Here is a 13,782-nt window from a genome sequence, read left to right as displayed (position 1 = left end):
AGTCATTGTTTTTCGTGAAACACATGGAACATAACAAATTTCAAGCCACAAATCATATAAACATTGATTATCTTGAAAAGATACTAACATTTTGTATATATTTATAACGTCTCCTTGCCTCTGTATTAGAAATGGTTTTGTGAGTTGTTTGCACAATGACACAAAGCAGAATGAATATTCTAAGAGCTACCCTAGCAGCGACTGAATAAACCAAAGAATGGGGCAAGTGATTCAGACCCTGGGTCTATGTTGGAGCAGACGGGAGTGTCTGGCTCAGCAAGACAGGGTGCTGGGGTCCTGAGCTGGCAGGGAAAACAGAAGCAGGGGTAGTCTTTGCACATCAGGTGACAGCTCCAAGGGGGTTTCTGTGATCCAACCCGTCACACAATGGCTCAGTACTTAGGTATTGAAGGACACTCTACAAATGTAAGACACACACTTTGGAAATCACAAGTGCAGTGTCCTTTGCTTCCTTCCCTAGCCTAATGTCTTAACAAAGCAATATGTATCTGTCGTCTATTTTTTAACCATTAGGTGTGGTTTTTTTGGTTTGTTTGTTTGTTTTTTAATTTTCTTAAACTTACCGAGTACTTGAGGTCAGATATACTGACATCAACTCCAGTTGCTCTCTTCAGATTCTCGTCATGCGATACCACTACTTGTTCGTCTCTCGTCAGATGACAGTCTAGCTCCAACATATCTGTCCCCACATTAACTGCACTGCAGCAAGCCAGAAAGCAGTCTTGAACCACAAGTACTTTGTGGGATGCACAAATAATTTATAAACACACAAACTTTTATCCAGTGAACTTGGTCCTGGTGAAACCAAGAGACTTTAAATTATTTACATTTATACCATCTGAAGCTGAGGAACAGCAAAGTTAACAACTTGCACAAGACCAGTGTCAAAATCAGTGTCAAAGCTGGGATTTGAACTTGGAAGCTCCTGACTCCCTGGCCTCTGTGCAGATCATGTATTTTTTCCCCTGTACTGTCTAAGCCTCAACACACAGTCTTGCTAATCTCTCTCAACCAAGAGGGACAAACTTTAAGGGTGACAGGGTACTTCACTCTCCATGGTCACAGTTTAGTAATTTTGGCATCTGACACTTTCTAGCCTCAGCATATTTACTGTTAGGAAAATTATAAATTTAAACTCTCTTTAATGAAAATTATTTGAACGGCATAGGATTTTCTTTTAAATTAAAGATTTTTTAAGTGTTAAAAAAATTTCTTTAAATGACATACAAGAGACAGCTAAAGAAATATTGAACACTTCAGTACTGTGATTCTTCTCTTTTTAAAAAGCTTGTCTGATTTAAGTTAGGAGGGACTGGATGGCTCAGGGGATTAGCAAAGGGAGATGCAGCCTTGCACCTTTTGGATACTGGCCCAAATGCAGCTCAGGTTAGTACTGAACAAAAGCTGTTACCATCTGAGAATTCCCAGGTGACCTATGAGATCACCAAACTCTACAATCAAATTACTAGTGCACAGGGGCACACACCACAAAAACCAATTCCATAACTGGCACATCTGATAGTCTCATCTGAGAAGCAAAGGACTAAACAAACCCAGGAGATTAAATTCCCTCTGTATTCCTATAGTGGGTACCTGGAGGAAAGGGTTGATGGACATTTTGTTTGTGAAGGAAAAGGTGAAAGAATGAAGAAGACTGATGAGTATTAATTAAAAAAATAAAACATAAAAGTTAAGTTAGTTGAACTTAAAACTGTAAACAAACAGATGTATCATTCACAAACTGAAAAAATCCAGAATTAGATTTGAGAGTCTAATTTCTACATGTAAAATCAATTAGAGCAGATTGGTCAGGAATAATTTGCAATATATTATTAAAAAGCAACAGAGGGTCCTATGGCACCTTTAAGACTAACGGAAGTATTGGGAGCATAAGCTTTTGTGGGTAAGAACCTCACTTCTTCAGATGCAAGTAATGGAAATTTCCAGAGGCAGGTATAAATATAAATATACCTGCCTCTGGAAATTTCCATTACTTGCATCTGAAGAAGTGAGGTTGTTACCCACGAAAGCTTATGCTCCCAATACTTCTGTTAGTCTTAAAGGTGCCACAGGACCCTCTATTGCTTTTTACAGATTCAGACTAACACGGCTACCCCTCTGATACTTGACAATATATTATTAAGGTTTATAAATTAAGCTTCTGAAACCAGTTTGTAAAAACTGTCAATCACTGACTTTTAAAGCTGTAAATATCACTTCCTTGGAAGATATGACCTCATTTTACCACCATCAACAAGTAGTCAAATGTTAAATAGTGAGAAGTACACACATTATGTAATGTCTCTTCAAGGATCTAAAATTACTAGGGATTTGGACACAGTAAGGACTCTAATCTGTTTGTTTCTTGCTTTGTGAGTGAGGGCTTGTCTACACTGGCAATTAAGAGTGCTGCAACTTTCTCACTCAGGGATGTGAAAAAACACCCCTCTAAGCGCAGCAAGTTGCAGCGCTGTAAAGCGCCAGTGTAAACAGTGCCCCAGCACTGGGAGCAGAGCCGCACTCCCAGCGCTGGGAGCTACGCCTCTCGTTGAGGTGGTTTTTTTAGTGCACTGGGAGAAAGTAAAAAATATTACTTTTTTAATAAAGACAAATGAGGTCAATAAAGTAAGCATTCAAACCTCCTAGCTAAGCATTCTCCACCTCATTAAATAATTGAAAACAATCACTATCAAAAATCCAGGTTTAGATTCAGAGCAGTGCAGACAACTTTGCCACATATCTTCCATTCTATTATTTAGATTATCATAACCCTAGTATCAAAACTTCTATGAACTCTCAATACAGTGCAGGTAAGTCAGAGAAGTATTCTTTTTTAAAAAACTGCTGGATATAAATAAATTAAAAATATTAAACTCAAACTGGGCTCCAGTCTCCAATGAAAATTGAGTTCTCCATCTATCAACATAAAAGAGATCCAGGAGGTTAAGTTACACCAGACAGTTAAGAAATACAAGCCAAAGTTTGAAAGCCTTTCAGTTAAAACAGAATATTTTTCTTAGCTGTTTGACAATGAATCTTAAAACATTTACCAGTGTGGCTTGATTTCAGCATTTTCGGCTGGATCCAATGTTCATTCAAGTTAATGGGAGACTTTTCATTGATTTCAATCTGGCCTTTTATGATTTAAGCATTTATATATGCAACACTACAAACAAACATTGTAGCATATTGCCATAAGGCTACTTAACATGATTTCTGACCTAACTGTTATGATGATCAAGAACCAGGAATGTGTCAAATTAAAACCTGTCTGCTATTAGCTATCATTCAGTCCCAATAATTAAGTGCGAGAAGAGAAGAAAATACAATATCAAGAATACTCTAATATTCAGCCTGGTTTCAGCTGACAGGATCTCTGGAAAAAGCAGCATTTCTAGCTATATTACAGGACAGTGGCCAAGTTCATGAATGACAGTCCAGTATCATATATTACCATTAAATATCCAAACTTGTTATCAAATGATAGTATTGCTTAAAAACACAGAGCTATTGCTGAATGGAAGCAGGAAAACAACAGCTCCTATTGTCAATGATCTTAAGTGTTTGCCAGCCTGTAACTAGTAACTACTGCTAGAAGGTTTCTCTTCTTACTACTTAGTGGTTTCAGCTGGAAATGGGAGGCTGCTCTACAGCACAGTCAGAACTTCTCAAACTCACATTGCCCTAAAAAAGACAAGACATTCCCTCGACTCAAAAATACAAAGTATTCTGGTATTGCTGGACAACCACTTCAGTACCTGAGATGTCAAACAGACTCATTCACAACCTAATGATAAAACCCCGACCAAGCAAGACTTTTTTAGGTTTAGGGATAAACTCACAAAAATACAGCTGTTTGTTTTCATAAAGCCCCAACTTGTTCCAAGTAGTGAAAGATATCAGAACAGAAGGCCTAACCTAAAGATGCATTCCCATTTGGCAGTGCCTGTAGTTTATAAACTCCAGACTGACAAAGTTCTCTTTTATTTCCTGAAGCCCAGCGAACTCTCTAATGAACTCTCTCACATCAACAATATAGCTTTAGAAGAAGAAACTATAACCCAGTGAAAAGACGTGGATAGCTTCTTTATCTGACTCCTGCCAAGATCCCAGAGACATGGTACTAAGGTGCATTTTGTATTCTAGATGCAACTAAGATTTCTATTGTGATTCTTATAGCACCTGACATGCAAGGCCCCAACATAATTTTAAAGATTTCTTTTAAATCACGCTGTGTTTAGAAATAATTTTAAACCTAAAATCTCTCTGTGTGTGTTTATATATATGTTGGGCACTTTAAATTACAAATAAGAAAAATGTGGTCCTTGGTCTAAAGAGCTTACAATGTAACTGATATTAACTGTAAATCTGACAGGGATAGATAGTAATGAATACAAAAAATGCCTCAAAGTACTATTTTACTCTTACTATATTCCTGAGGGCAGGAACCATGACCCTGTACATCTCTGAGCATTGTAGGAACTTAAAATAGTAAAATCAAGTTATCCAGGTAAGAATTATGCAACACACATTACTGATATATAAATACACTAAAATGCAGATGAGAAAACATGCAAAATTTTGCCCCAGCTAGTTATATTTAAATTAAGAAAACTTTAGATAAAGTTTTCACACAAATCATCAAAATGACAGATTTAAGACAATATACTACATAGATTTTAAGAGAATTGGTAACAGGTTGCTTTGAGGAGCGTGTGTTAACAGAGTTGAGGAAAAAAAAGGGAGGTAGTTTTAAAAACAAACACCCACCCACTATACTAAGCTGCCATGGAGATTAGAAGCCCTGTGGTGCTTTTCAATAGTGCCGTTTGGTTAGGAACACTGGCACTGCTGCATACTCTGGAAGAAAATGTACTAACTGTAATGAGGCTGTTAAATACAAATAAAGTTAAAAAAAAGACATTTCTGCCTCTCTACTCTTAGGTGACTGAGAGGAATGTTGGATTTGTTTCTTTCTGGAATATTGCTGAGAACTTTGTTGTAAGGGCTTTGGAGCTGTGCTCTAGCTTCACTCCAGCTCCAGCAAAAACCTGCAGCTCCACTGCTCCGAAGCTGCTCCGCGCTCCAGCGCCAGGCTCCGCTCCAAAGCCCTGGTCATTCACCATTTTCAAAGGCTGCAGTTTGAGGGGCTTTAGAAAAGACTTCCCAATATCAACTCAGTTTAAAACCCATAGGTAAGAGACTTTCATACAAGCCGGGTACATAGCAGGTACGAAAAAAACATAATATGCACTTCTAATGAACCTTCCATCAATTATCTCAAAGCAGTCTGCTGACATTAACTTAAGCCTCAACACTGGTATGAAGAAGGGATTATCATCCCTTTTTACAATGAGGAAACTGAGGTAAAGCAAAAGGAGTGACTTGCCCCAGGTTTCCACACCATGGAATTGAACACAGAACCCAAGTCTCCTGAATCCCAATCCCGGGTCTTCATTAGCATATGGATGTGCGTTGTTATTTGAAAGACACTAGTGTCTTTCAAATTATATCTCACTAGTAACAGCAAATGATAAAAATTACAGAAAGCAACTGTGTAAAGATACTATATGGTGAATAAGTTAAAGGGTGTAGTTACAAGAGGAAGAGAGAGAAGAGTTTTAAGAAGAGATTTGAAAATAAATGGAAGTCTTAAGAGACCTAATCCAAAAAGAGAGAGAGACTCAGTTCCAGGAATGCTTTTCACATAGACATGAATGCAGAACTTTACTAACTTGCTGTGTTTAATTTTTGAAGCCAAGGGGGAAAAAAACACCAGGTTTGACATTTCCTCTTTCATCCATACACTATTCATTTCAATACAGAAGTCACCAGACAATGCCATGAGTAGAATCCCCTAGCCCACTTTGGTCTCCTCCCTTTGCCCTCTGCAGTAAATCTCTTCAAGAGACATCTGTGCAACACATGAGCAATGCAAAAAGCTTTGTAATTTATTGAAAGAACACAATGAATCTCCGTTTGGCGGCCCACGTGCAGTGCCAAGAACTGACACCAGGCTACTCTGATTTTCAAATACATTGAGGTCAGTACTAACTGCCATCTTCATAACACAAGTCTCATTCAGCTAAATATGTAGCTTTTCAAAGGCAGTATTAAAGAAACATGCAGTATGTTTCCATAGTTAGAGCAGGGAGATAGTAGTAATTTCTCCTGGGTTCTGTTCCCAACGGCCACTGACTTAACATATGTTCATGGGGAAGTCACAACATCTGTGCCTCTGTTTTCCCATCTGTAAATGAGGATGATATTTACTGTGTGTAAAGCACCTGGATGACAGATGTTAGTTATAGAAATGTAAAGTATTACTATAGAAATTGAATACTGTATCTTAAACAGCTGCTATGTGCCAAATACAATTCTTTAATGTCTCATATATAGACAAAATTATTAAATGAGACTATTTTAGATATGTTCCTTTTGTACTTACTGGCGAAAAGCTGCCATTGTGTTTTCCAGGTTCTCTCCAGCACCTGTGAAAACATCAAGAACAAATTTAATAAAAGATATTTTTACTATACCCTGAGGAAAAATATACCAGTGAACGTAAATAATTCAATGGGTAAAAATGTCAATATTATGGGGGAATGTGGTCTGGAGGAACGAGCCAGGAATCCTGAATTCTAATCCTATCTGACACTGACTCATTGTATCATCTTAGGCAAGTCACGTCACCTCTTTGTGCCTCAGCTTTCCAATCTGTAAAATGAGGCTAATCCTTAAAACACTTCTATAAGTCTTAGTGTTAGTACAGCACTTTGAACACAGAAAGCACTGAAATTCTTATTGAGTATTATATAAATTAGAGACTTAGACTTTCCCCAAAGGGCCATACTGGGAACTTGCCAGAGGTCCCCACATAACTGGCATAAAGTAGAGCAGACTACTCCATATACAGAGTACAGAATACAGATGTGTGGTCCACAAAGACTACTACTCCCAAGACATAGTGCCCTGCCCTGAACCTGTATCTCTATATATAAAAAAAAAAAAAAGCAATTGAAGGCTGTTTTGTAGAACTCCCTAGACAGCATTTTATCCTCATTATATATGATCTGCAAATCACAAACAAGACATTTAGAATACCACATACTTCAGACTATTTTTCAAATTGCATTAAAGTGCAATGTCAATAGCACAGATGAAATGAAACAGACACTTAATTATCTATAATAAGACACTAACCACAAAACAAGTCTGCTTCACACAAGAGAACTTTGACTGGTATCAGTCAAGAATAATGAATCCTGTATGACTTCTTGACAAATTCTGCAGATTAACTAAAACATTGCTAAACTTTTTGAACATGCTAACACAAAGCCCAGCTGCAGGATTTAAGATGAACCTAAGGCCCTTTCAAATGAGGGAAGTATGTGCTGTAGAGAAGATAATTTCAGCTTCCAGACAGAGATGGTGCAAAGTGCATCCTTTAGAAACTGAGTTGAACAAACATCATCATCCCAAGAAATGGCAGGCCAATAGCATAACACCCCACTACTGGAGAATTTTGTCTCAAGTATCTTCATTCATGAGAATGGGTCCCATGATATAGCAGTAAAAACACACAGGAGATCTATTTCAGGGACAGCGGGAGAGGGTGAGAATGAACACCGTGAAAGAAAGAGTGGACTGACCATGCTCTTGAAGCCTACTCTTCCTAACAACACAGCCCAGCCAGTGTTCAAAATACTCCTCTTCCCTACTATAGCTTCCACTAGAGACATTAAAAACTTTGCTCTAAATCTGTTCCATGTTTATATTGCATGGGGAAGACACAAAAAAACAGAATATGGCTTCAGAATGAGAAATCAAGACTTACTTATTTTTGTGGACAAATTTCAGCAACAACTCCACATCAGAGGTTCGCAAACTGCAGTCAGCAAAGTATTTGGTGGTCCACAGACCTGTTTGGCTACATAGTCCTGGACTCTGAATGACCAGAGTAAGGTTACTGTAGAATTATGACAAATTTAATTCTACCTGGCAAAAATTCATATCTGATAAAAAGTTGGAATTATTAGAAAATAGAAGCCTGTATCTTTACATTTAGGATACTTCCTGAATCAATTTGAGTAAAATAAATAGAAGCCTAATTAGCATCAAAAAGGATTTTTTGCCAAGATAGAGAGGCCTGGCATGGGGGTAGTGAAAAGGATATTAGTTTCAGCTGGGATAAGGACAGATATACAAACCTATTTTACTCTGAGCCAGGAGTAAACTAAAAAGAGATTTGCAAGATTAAGATGACCCTTCCCTAATGTTGAACGAGCCTTTGAAATTAGCCTAGCATGTAGATACACTTGTTTTTAAACAAGGATCATAATCCATAAAATACTAAAAAAACCTGGAAACATACAAGAGCTACAGTATCTGGAAGCACTGTCTGTTGGAGAAGGCACCTATGCAAATATCTGCTACCTCTTCGCTGTGACAAAGGGATGGAGGGGCGGAGAGAGACTTGATAAAGAATATGGTACAAATTGATAATGAGACCTGGTCTACAAAGCTGTAATGGTTTAACTAGAGATCATATTTTATTCTGATTTAGTGAAACCCATACAACTGTGTGTGTGGATACTCATATCAATTTAAACTTATGTACGTTTAGCGTGGTAAATTTACAGGTGCAAGTTAAACTGAAATACTTTTAAACTGATGTAAGACTCCAGATACAAAAACTGCACGACACCAATTTAAGTTAACTGGTGCAGCTTCTGTGTTTAGACAAGGCCCCACTCATTTCCACTAGTTCACAGAATTTAACTGCAGAGGTCACTGGCTGTGGGACCCTCAAACTGACAGGTTGAATGGCAACAAGTGTACTATGGTTAGACTGACACGACATGAGACACTGATGGCATGATACAAACTGATTATTTTTTTATTTCATTTCCTAACTGTGTCTCTATCTGTTCTGAAAAACCTCCAGGGATGGGTATTCCACCTCTCTTTGAAGCCTATTCCAGTGTGTAACTAAACTTAGAGTTGGAAAGTTTCTCCTAATACCTAATCTAAATATAAAGATAAAGCCAATTATGTCTTTTCCTACCTTCAGTGGACAGGGAGAACAACTGATCATAGTCCTCTTTAAAACAGCCCTTAACATATTTGAAGACTGTTGTTAGGTTCCCCATCAGTCTTCTTTTCTCAAGACTATAACATGCCCAGGTTTTTAACCTTTCCTCAAAGGGCAGGTTTTCTAAACCTTTTATATCAGAGTTGTTCAAAAACTTCACACCTTATTTTGTTTTGATATTTACACAGAGCTAATTCAAGAGATGTAAATGAAATTCAGGCTCAGAAGAGAAGTAATAAAAGGAGATTTGGAGTCTAAGGCCTTGCCTACATTCAAAGTTGCACCAGTTTAATTTAAATGTACGATTTTAAACTGATTTAGTTATACTACAGCAAGATTGTATGTGGACACATTTAATTTAATTGAAACATGGCTTATATCAATGTAGCTTAACTCAATTCCTTAGATAAGGCAAAGCCACACAGGGCCTTAGTGATGAGGACAAGAATCTTAAACTATCTTAAACTTTGACTTCGCTGTAGTAACACAGTCCATAAGCCCAAAACGTAAAGAGAAAACAAAAGCAAAAATCAAGTTAATCTTCAATAGCAGCATGGAAGTCCACAAGTCAGGCTTTAATTGATGGGTGTGGCCAGCCACATGGTACAGGTAGCGGTGAGACAAATAGATTGGCAGCAGACAATCATGCTTGTGGGTGCTTTTGGGGAGCAGAAAGAATAGTTTAAAGAACAGAAAGTTGGCTGAAGATTGCAAAGGCAGTGGAGCCAACACAGAACCCAACAGCCAAAGGATGTAGCTGAGCTAGAACTGGAGTTTTATTGCCTGGCCTGCTGCTAGCCAGATTCCTAGCATAGGGGTTACCACCAGCTGGTTATGCAGTGAGAAAAGAGAATATTACAGTAGTCTGAATGGGATGAAACAAACCCATTAGCAATGAACAAAATCAGCAAGAAAAATGGGAGTTGCACTCTGGCAACATATCTGAAGTGACCAGGGATTTTCCACAGCAGAAACAGGAGTCAGATGTCAGCTGAGGAGATGATTCCTCCTAAAGTTTCAAGCATGGGAGACGGCTACACAGAAAAGTCATGATGGATAGAAAATTACAACTGTTGACTAGATCCTCCTGGTATTATCAATTTTGTTTGAATTTCATTTTAAAACACATTTATACGCCAAGCCTTATAATATGGTTAGCAAGCAAGACAAAGGTACTCAGGTTTCAGAGTAGCAGCCGTGTTAGTCTGTATCCGCAAAAAGAAGAACAGGAGTACTTGTGGCACCTTAAAGACTAACAAATTTATTAGAGCATAAGCTTTCGTGGACTACAGCCCACTTCTTCGGATGCATCCAAAGAAGTGGGCTGTAGTCCACGAAAGCTTATGCTCTAATAAATTTGTTAGTCTCAAAGGTACTCAAAGGCCAAAGTAAAGGACATGGTGCAAGAATTTAGACAGCAGAAGGAAGATTAAAAAATGTGTGCATCTCATGAATGTAAGAATGAAATTTAAGACCACGCTGACAGGTTATATTACCCAGTGCAAGCATGTACAGTTTAATGAGAAGAAAGCCCTGTGTGACATCTAGGACACACAGTTACCAAGTGCTCTGCACCAGTAGTTCTCAGAAAAAAATAAGTTTAATCACTGACTCCAGCCACTAATAACTCGGACAAAAATCACTGTTTAAAATAAATAAATAAATAAAAAGTTACCTTTACCAGAGTCAATAGAAATTTAACCCTGAAAAAAACATTTGTCCTATGGTCTTCAACTAAAGGATTCATCTCACTCATTAACTAATATGGGTAATTGTTCAAGTACTCATTTAACCATTTTGTTTCTCAATACTACATAAGAAATTAAAGATTAATGATAAATTACACAGCTAATACCACGAAAAATGTTTAAAATGTAACTGCTGTATTTTTATGTTCCTCATCAGATCAACCATTTTCTCGTGGGCTAAGTGCCCAATCTCAGAAATATAAAAGGCTACAGGTAATGATTGAGAGAAAACTTTCTGAATTTGTTGGGAGGAAATCTGGGAGAGTACCAGAGGATTAATTAAGTCCTTTCTATAGAATTACCATGTCATCTTTCAGATTCCAGGGTGGATAAAAATCAATGATTTAAAAAAAAAAAAAAAAAACACCTTTTTTTTTTATTTAAAATCAGATTTTTTTGGATAAAATGCTTTTTGAGGAAAAAAACTAAAGATAGTTTTAATTAAGATATGTTATAGCTCAAAGATATCTTAAATGGAATAGGGATTATAAATTCTAATTCTGCAGTATGAGACAATATATTCATGTAACGTTTAAGAAAAGTTTTGTAAATGAGTTCCAATAGTTCATGGATTAGGGACCCAATCTTATGGTGTTTCAGGGTCTTCTGTATGTATTATTTAGGTTAATCTTTCTATCTACCCAATGGGACTCAGTGCTCAGTCTAGAAAATACCATCAGAGATGCTTAGTTTTGCAGTTCTCAAACTGTGGATTTGTGTCTCCAGAGGTAACATGCTTGTTAACAGCAAAAATGTTTTAAATAAATAAATAATATATAGAGGTGAGAAATAACAGACCTCAACCCTATTGTCCCTCTGCAAATTTGTGTACCCAGAGTCAATCCCTTACACCTCTCTGAAAGTATAGTGTGTACCTTCTAAAAATGAAACCTACATCTATCTCTGAGTTGTGAAGAATATGTATTAAGGTTATAGCAACCAAAAATAATACACTTTTATGTAGAAATCCATTATTAAATCAAGTCTTCCTGACTAGTGATTTAAATCAAATCCACCCTGTCAAATTCCCTGTAAATGTCTGTTGTAATGTTTTGAAAAAGGAGCCCTAGTTCTGCAACACAATTTTCACGAACTAACTTGTGACAGAGGAACTGAAACAAGAAAATTAACTGCTGCAATGAATCATCTTCCTTCCTTTGAAATGCAAAGGCTGGGTTTACTACATGTATTCTGACATATTATGTGTTTAGGTACCTCTCCATAGTGATGTACTGCTTACTTACTTGGTATGTCAGCTATATAGCCAAAGGTCCAAACAAATGCAAAGACCTCCTTCCCTGCCATACTTGGCACTGAGCCAAAGTGGCCACATCTAGAGATTTTCATTTCACATTCTACTTCAGAGAACATCAATGTAGGGCAGACGAGAGCCATGAACAGAGCCCATGGATGAGTTAGAAGATGACAGAATTCTCCAAAACATATATGAAACAAGAAGGCTCTCCTCCCTCTACTTTGTACATACAATCGATTCGGCACAAACCCCCAGTGACCACAAGAAAATATAGTTCATTATCAATTTAAAACGTAACAAAGTGGATGCCTATTTGCAATGAGTGTGACTGGGAAGCAATGGGCTTACAACTCAATGGGCTGCAACTCAATCTGCACAGCCTGCATGGATGCTAGCATGGAATATCAGGGCTCAGTTACTCATCTTTCAGATTTACCATTTCAAAATTTAGACCAATGGAAGATTATCTACAAATAATGGATGAGGACTTCTATGCAGGTGCTGTAAACTGAGATAGAAGGGTTAGAGTTTGATCAGCCATCTCAGTACAGAGAAACTCAGACAGGTTAAGAGATATCTTGATTTCTGAATTTCATAGTGGTAACACAGTAAGGTCCTGACAATATATCCAAAGCAGTAGATTGAAGAAGTTTTATTTAGCAAACACTATGTTATATATACATCCAACTCACTTCTCACAGTATTGGTCTTACATGGTAAACTAGCTGTTTCAGTATCCCAAGGTTACTACTACTGCCCCAGTTGCACTATCCTTCATTCGGGTAAAGGTTGTTTGCATAGAAGTGCCTAACAGATAACCATCCTATTGAATAAGAATTATCTTTTAAAGCTGCTGATTGGTGCAACTATGGAGGAGGTAAATCAATAGGCTCGTTATATGCTAACTAACATACCCTAGAAAACAGTAGGAGCAAAGTTACTTAGGTCAATCACTAATCAGAAATGTAGATTTTGTAAAAAGTTAGGTTTTAGGAAATGTTTCCATTATTTTAATAGAACCCAGAAGTCTGACTCCCAACGCCCTGCTCTCCCCACTAGATCACACTTTTCACGAAGAAAAAACATATAGCGAATCTGGGCCGGGTTTGAGTTTCGGGCAGAAACCACCAAAAAGTGGATTCCACGCAAAGCCAGGTGGCTCCATATGAGATTTGCATGGAGTTGGAGAATTTGTTCAACCCTGAAACCAAGGACAATTAGGCGGTGGGGCGGGGATAAAAATGGGGTGCTGGGGAGAAGATTTGGGGGCGGGGGGAAGAGAGACCCAGTGCGAATGGAAATCGCTGGGTTGCACGCAGCCAGACACACACAGCCAGACACACACAGCTGGCTATCAGCTGCCTAGCAGAGCCAACCCGCCCCAGGAAACAGGCAGATCAGCGTGCCACAAACACAGCGCGTCAGCCTAGGGGATTACAAGCCCTTTGCGGCACAGCCCGGCTTGCACCCTGCAGGGGCAGCCCGGCTAGGGGCTGACCCCCACTCCCACAAGAACAAGGACCGGGCTGTGGGGAGAGGGGTCTGAGGGGAGTCCCCCACCATCGGGCCGGGGAGGAATGGGGGAAAGCCGGGCAGGGGGGTAATCCCCCGCCCCCCCAACCCTTGAGGCGAGAGGGGGCCCCGGGCCCCTCATGGTTACGGCG

At 38.5% G+C, this 13,782-nt stretch overlaps 1 protein-coding gene across 1 annotated transcript in view; it reads right to left on the bottom strand.

Moving 5' to 3' along the window:
- GDPD1 (glycerophosphodiester phosphodiesterase domain containing 1) overlaps positions 1-13,782 on the bottom strand; it is a 30,872-nt gene that overhangs the window by 16,777 nt on the left and 313 nt on the right. Inside the window, exons 2-3 of the mRNA XM_005298768.4 lie at positions 6,470-6,512; positions 585-720 (exon numbers count right to left, since the gene is read on the bottom strand). Of these exons, the coding sequence (XP_005298825.2) occupies positions 585-720; positions 6,470-6,512 (179 nt within the window). The remainder of the gene's footprint in view (positions 1-584; positions 721-6,469; positions 6,513-13,782) is intronic.

The sequence above is a fragment of the Chrysemys picta genome, chromosome 19 (assembly GCF_011386835.1).
Source record: "Chrysemys picta bellii isolate R12L10 chromosome 19, ASM1138683v2, whole genome shotgun sequence".
NCBI lineage: Eukaryota > Metazoa > Chordata > Testudines > Emydidae > Chrysemys > Chrysemys picta.
The sequence above is the reverse complement of the archived record's forward strand: the minus strand, read 5'-3'. Positions and strand labels throughout refer to the sequence as shown.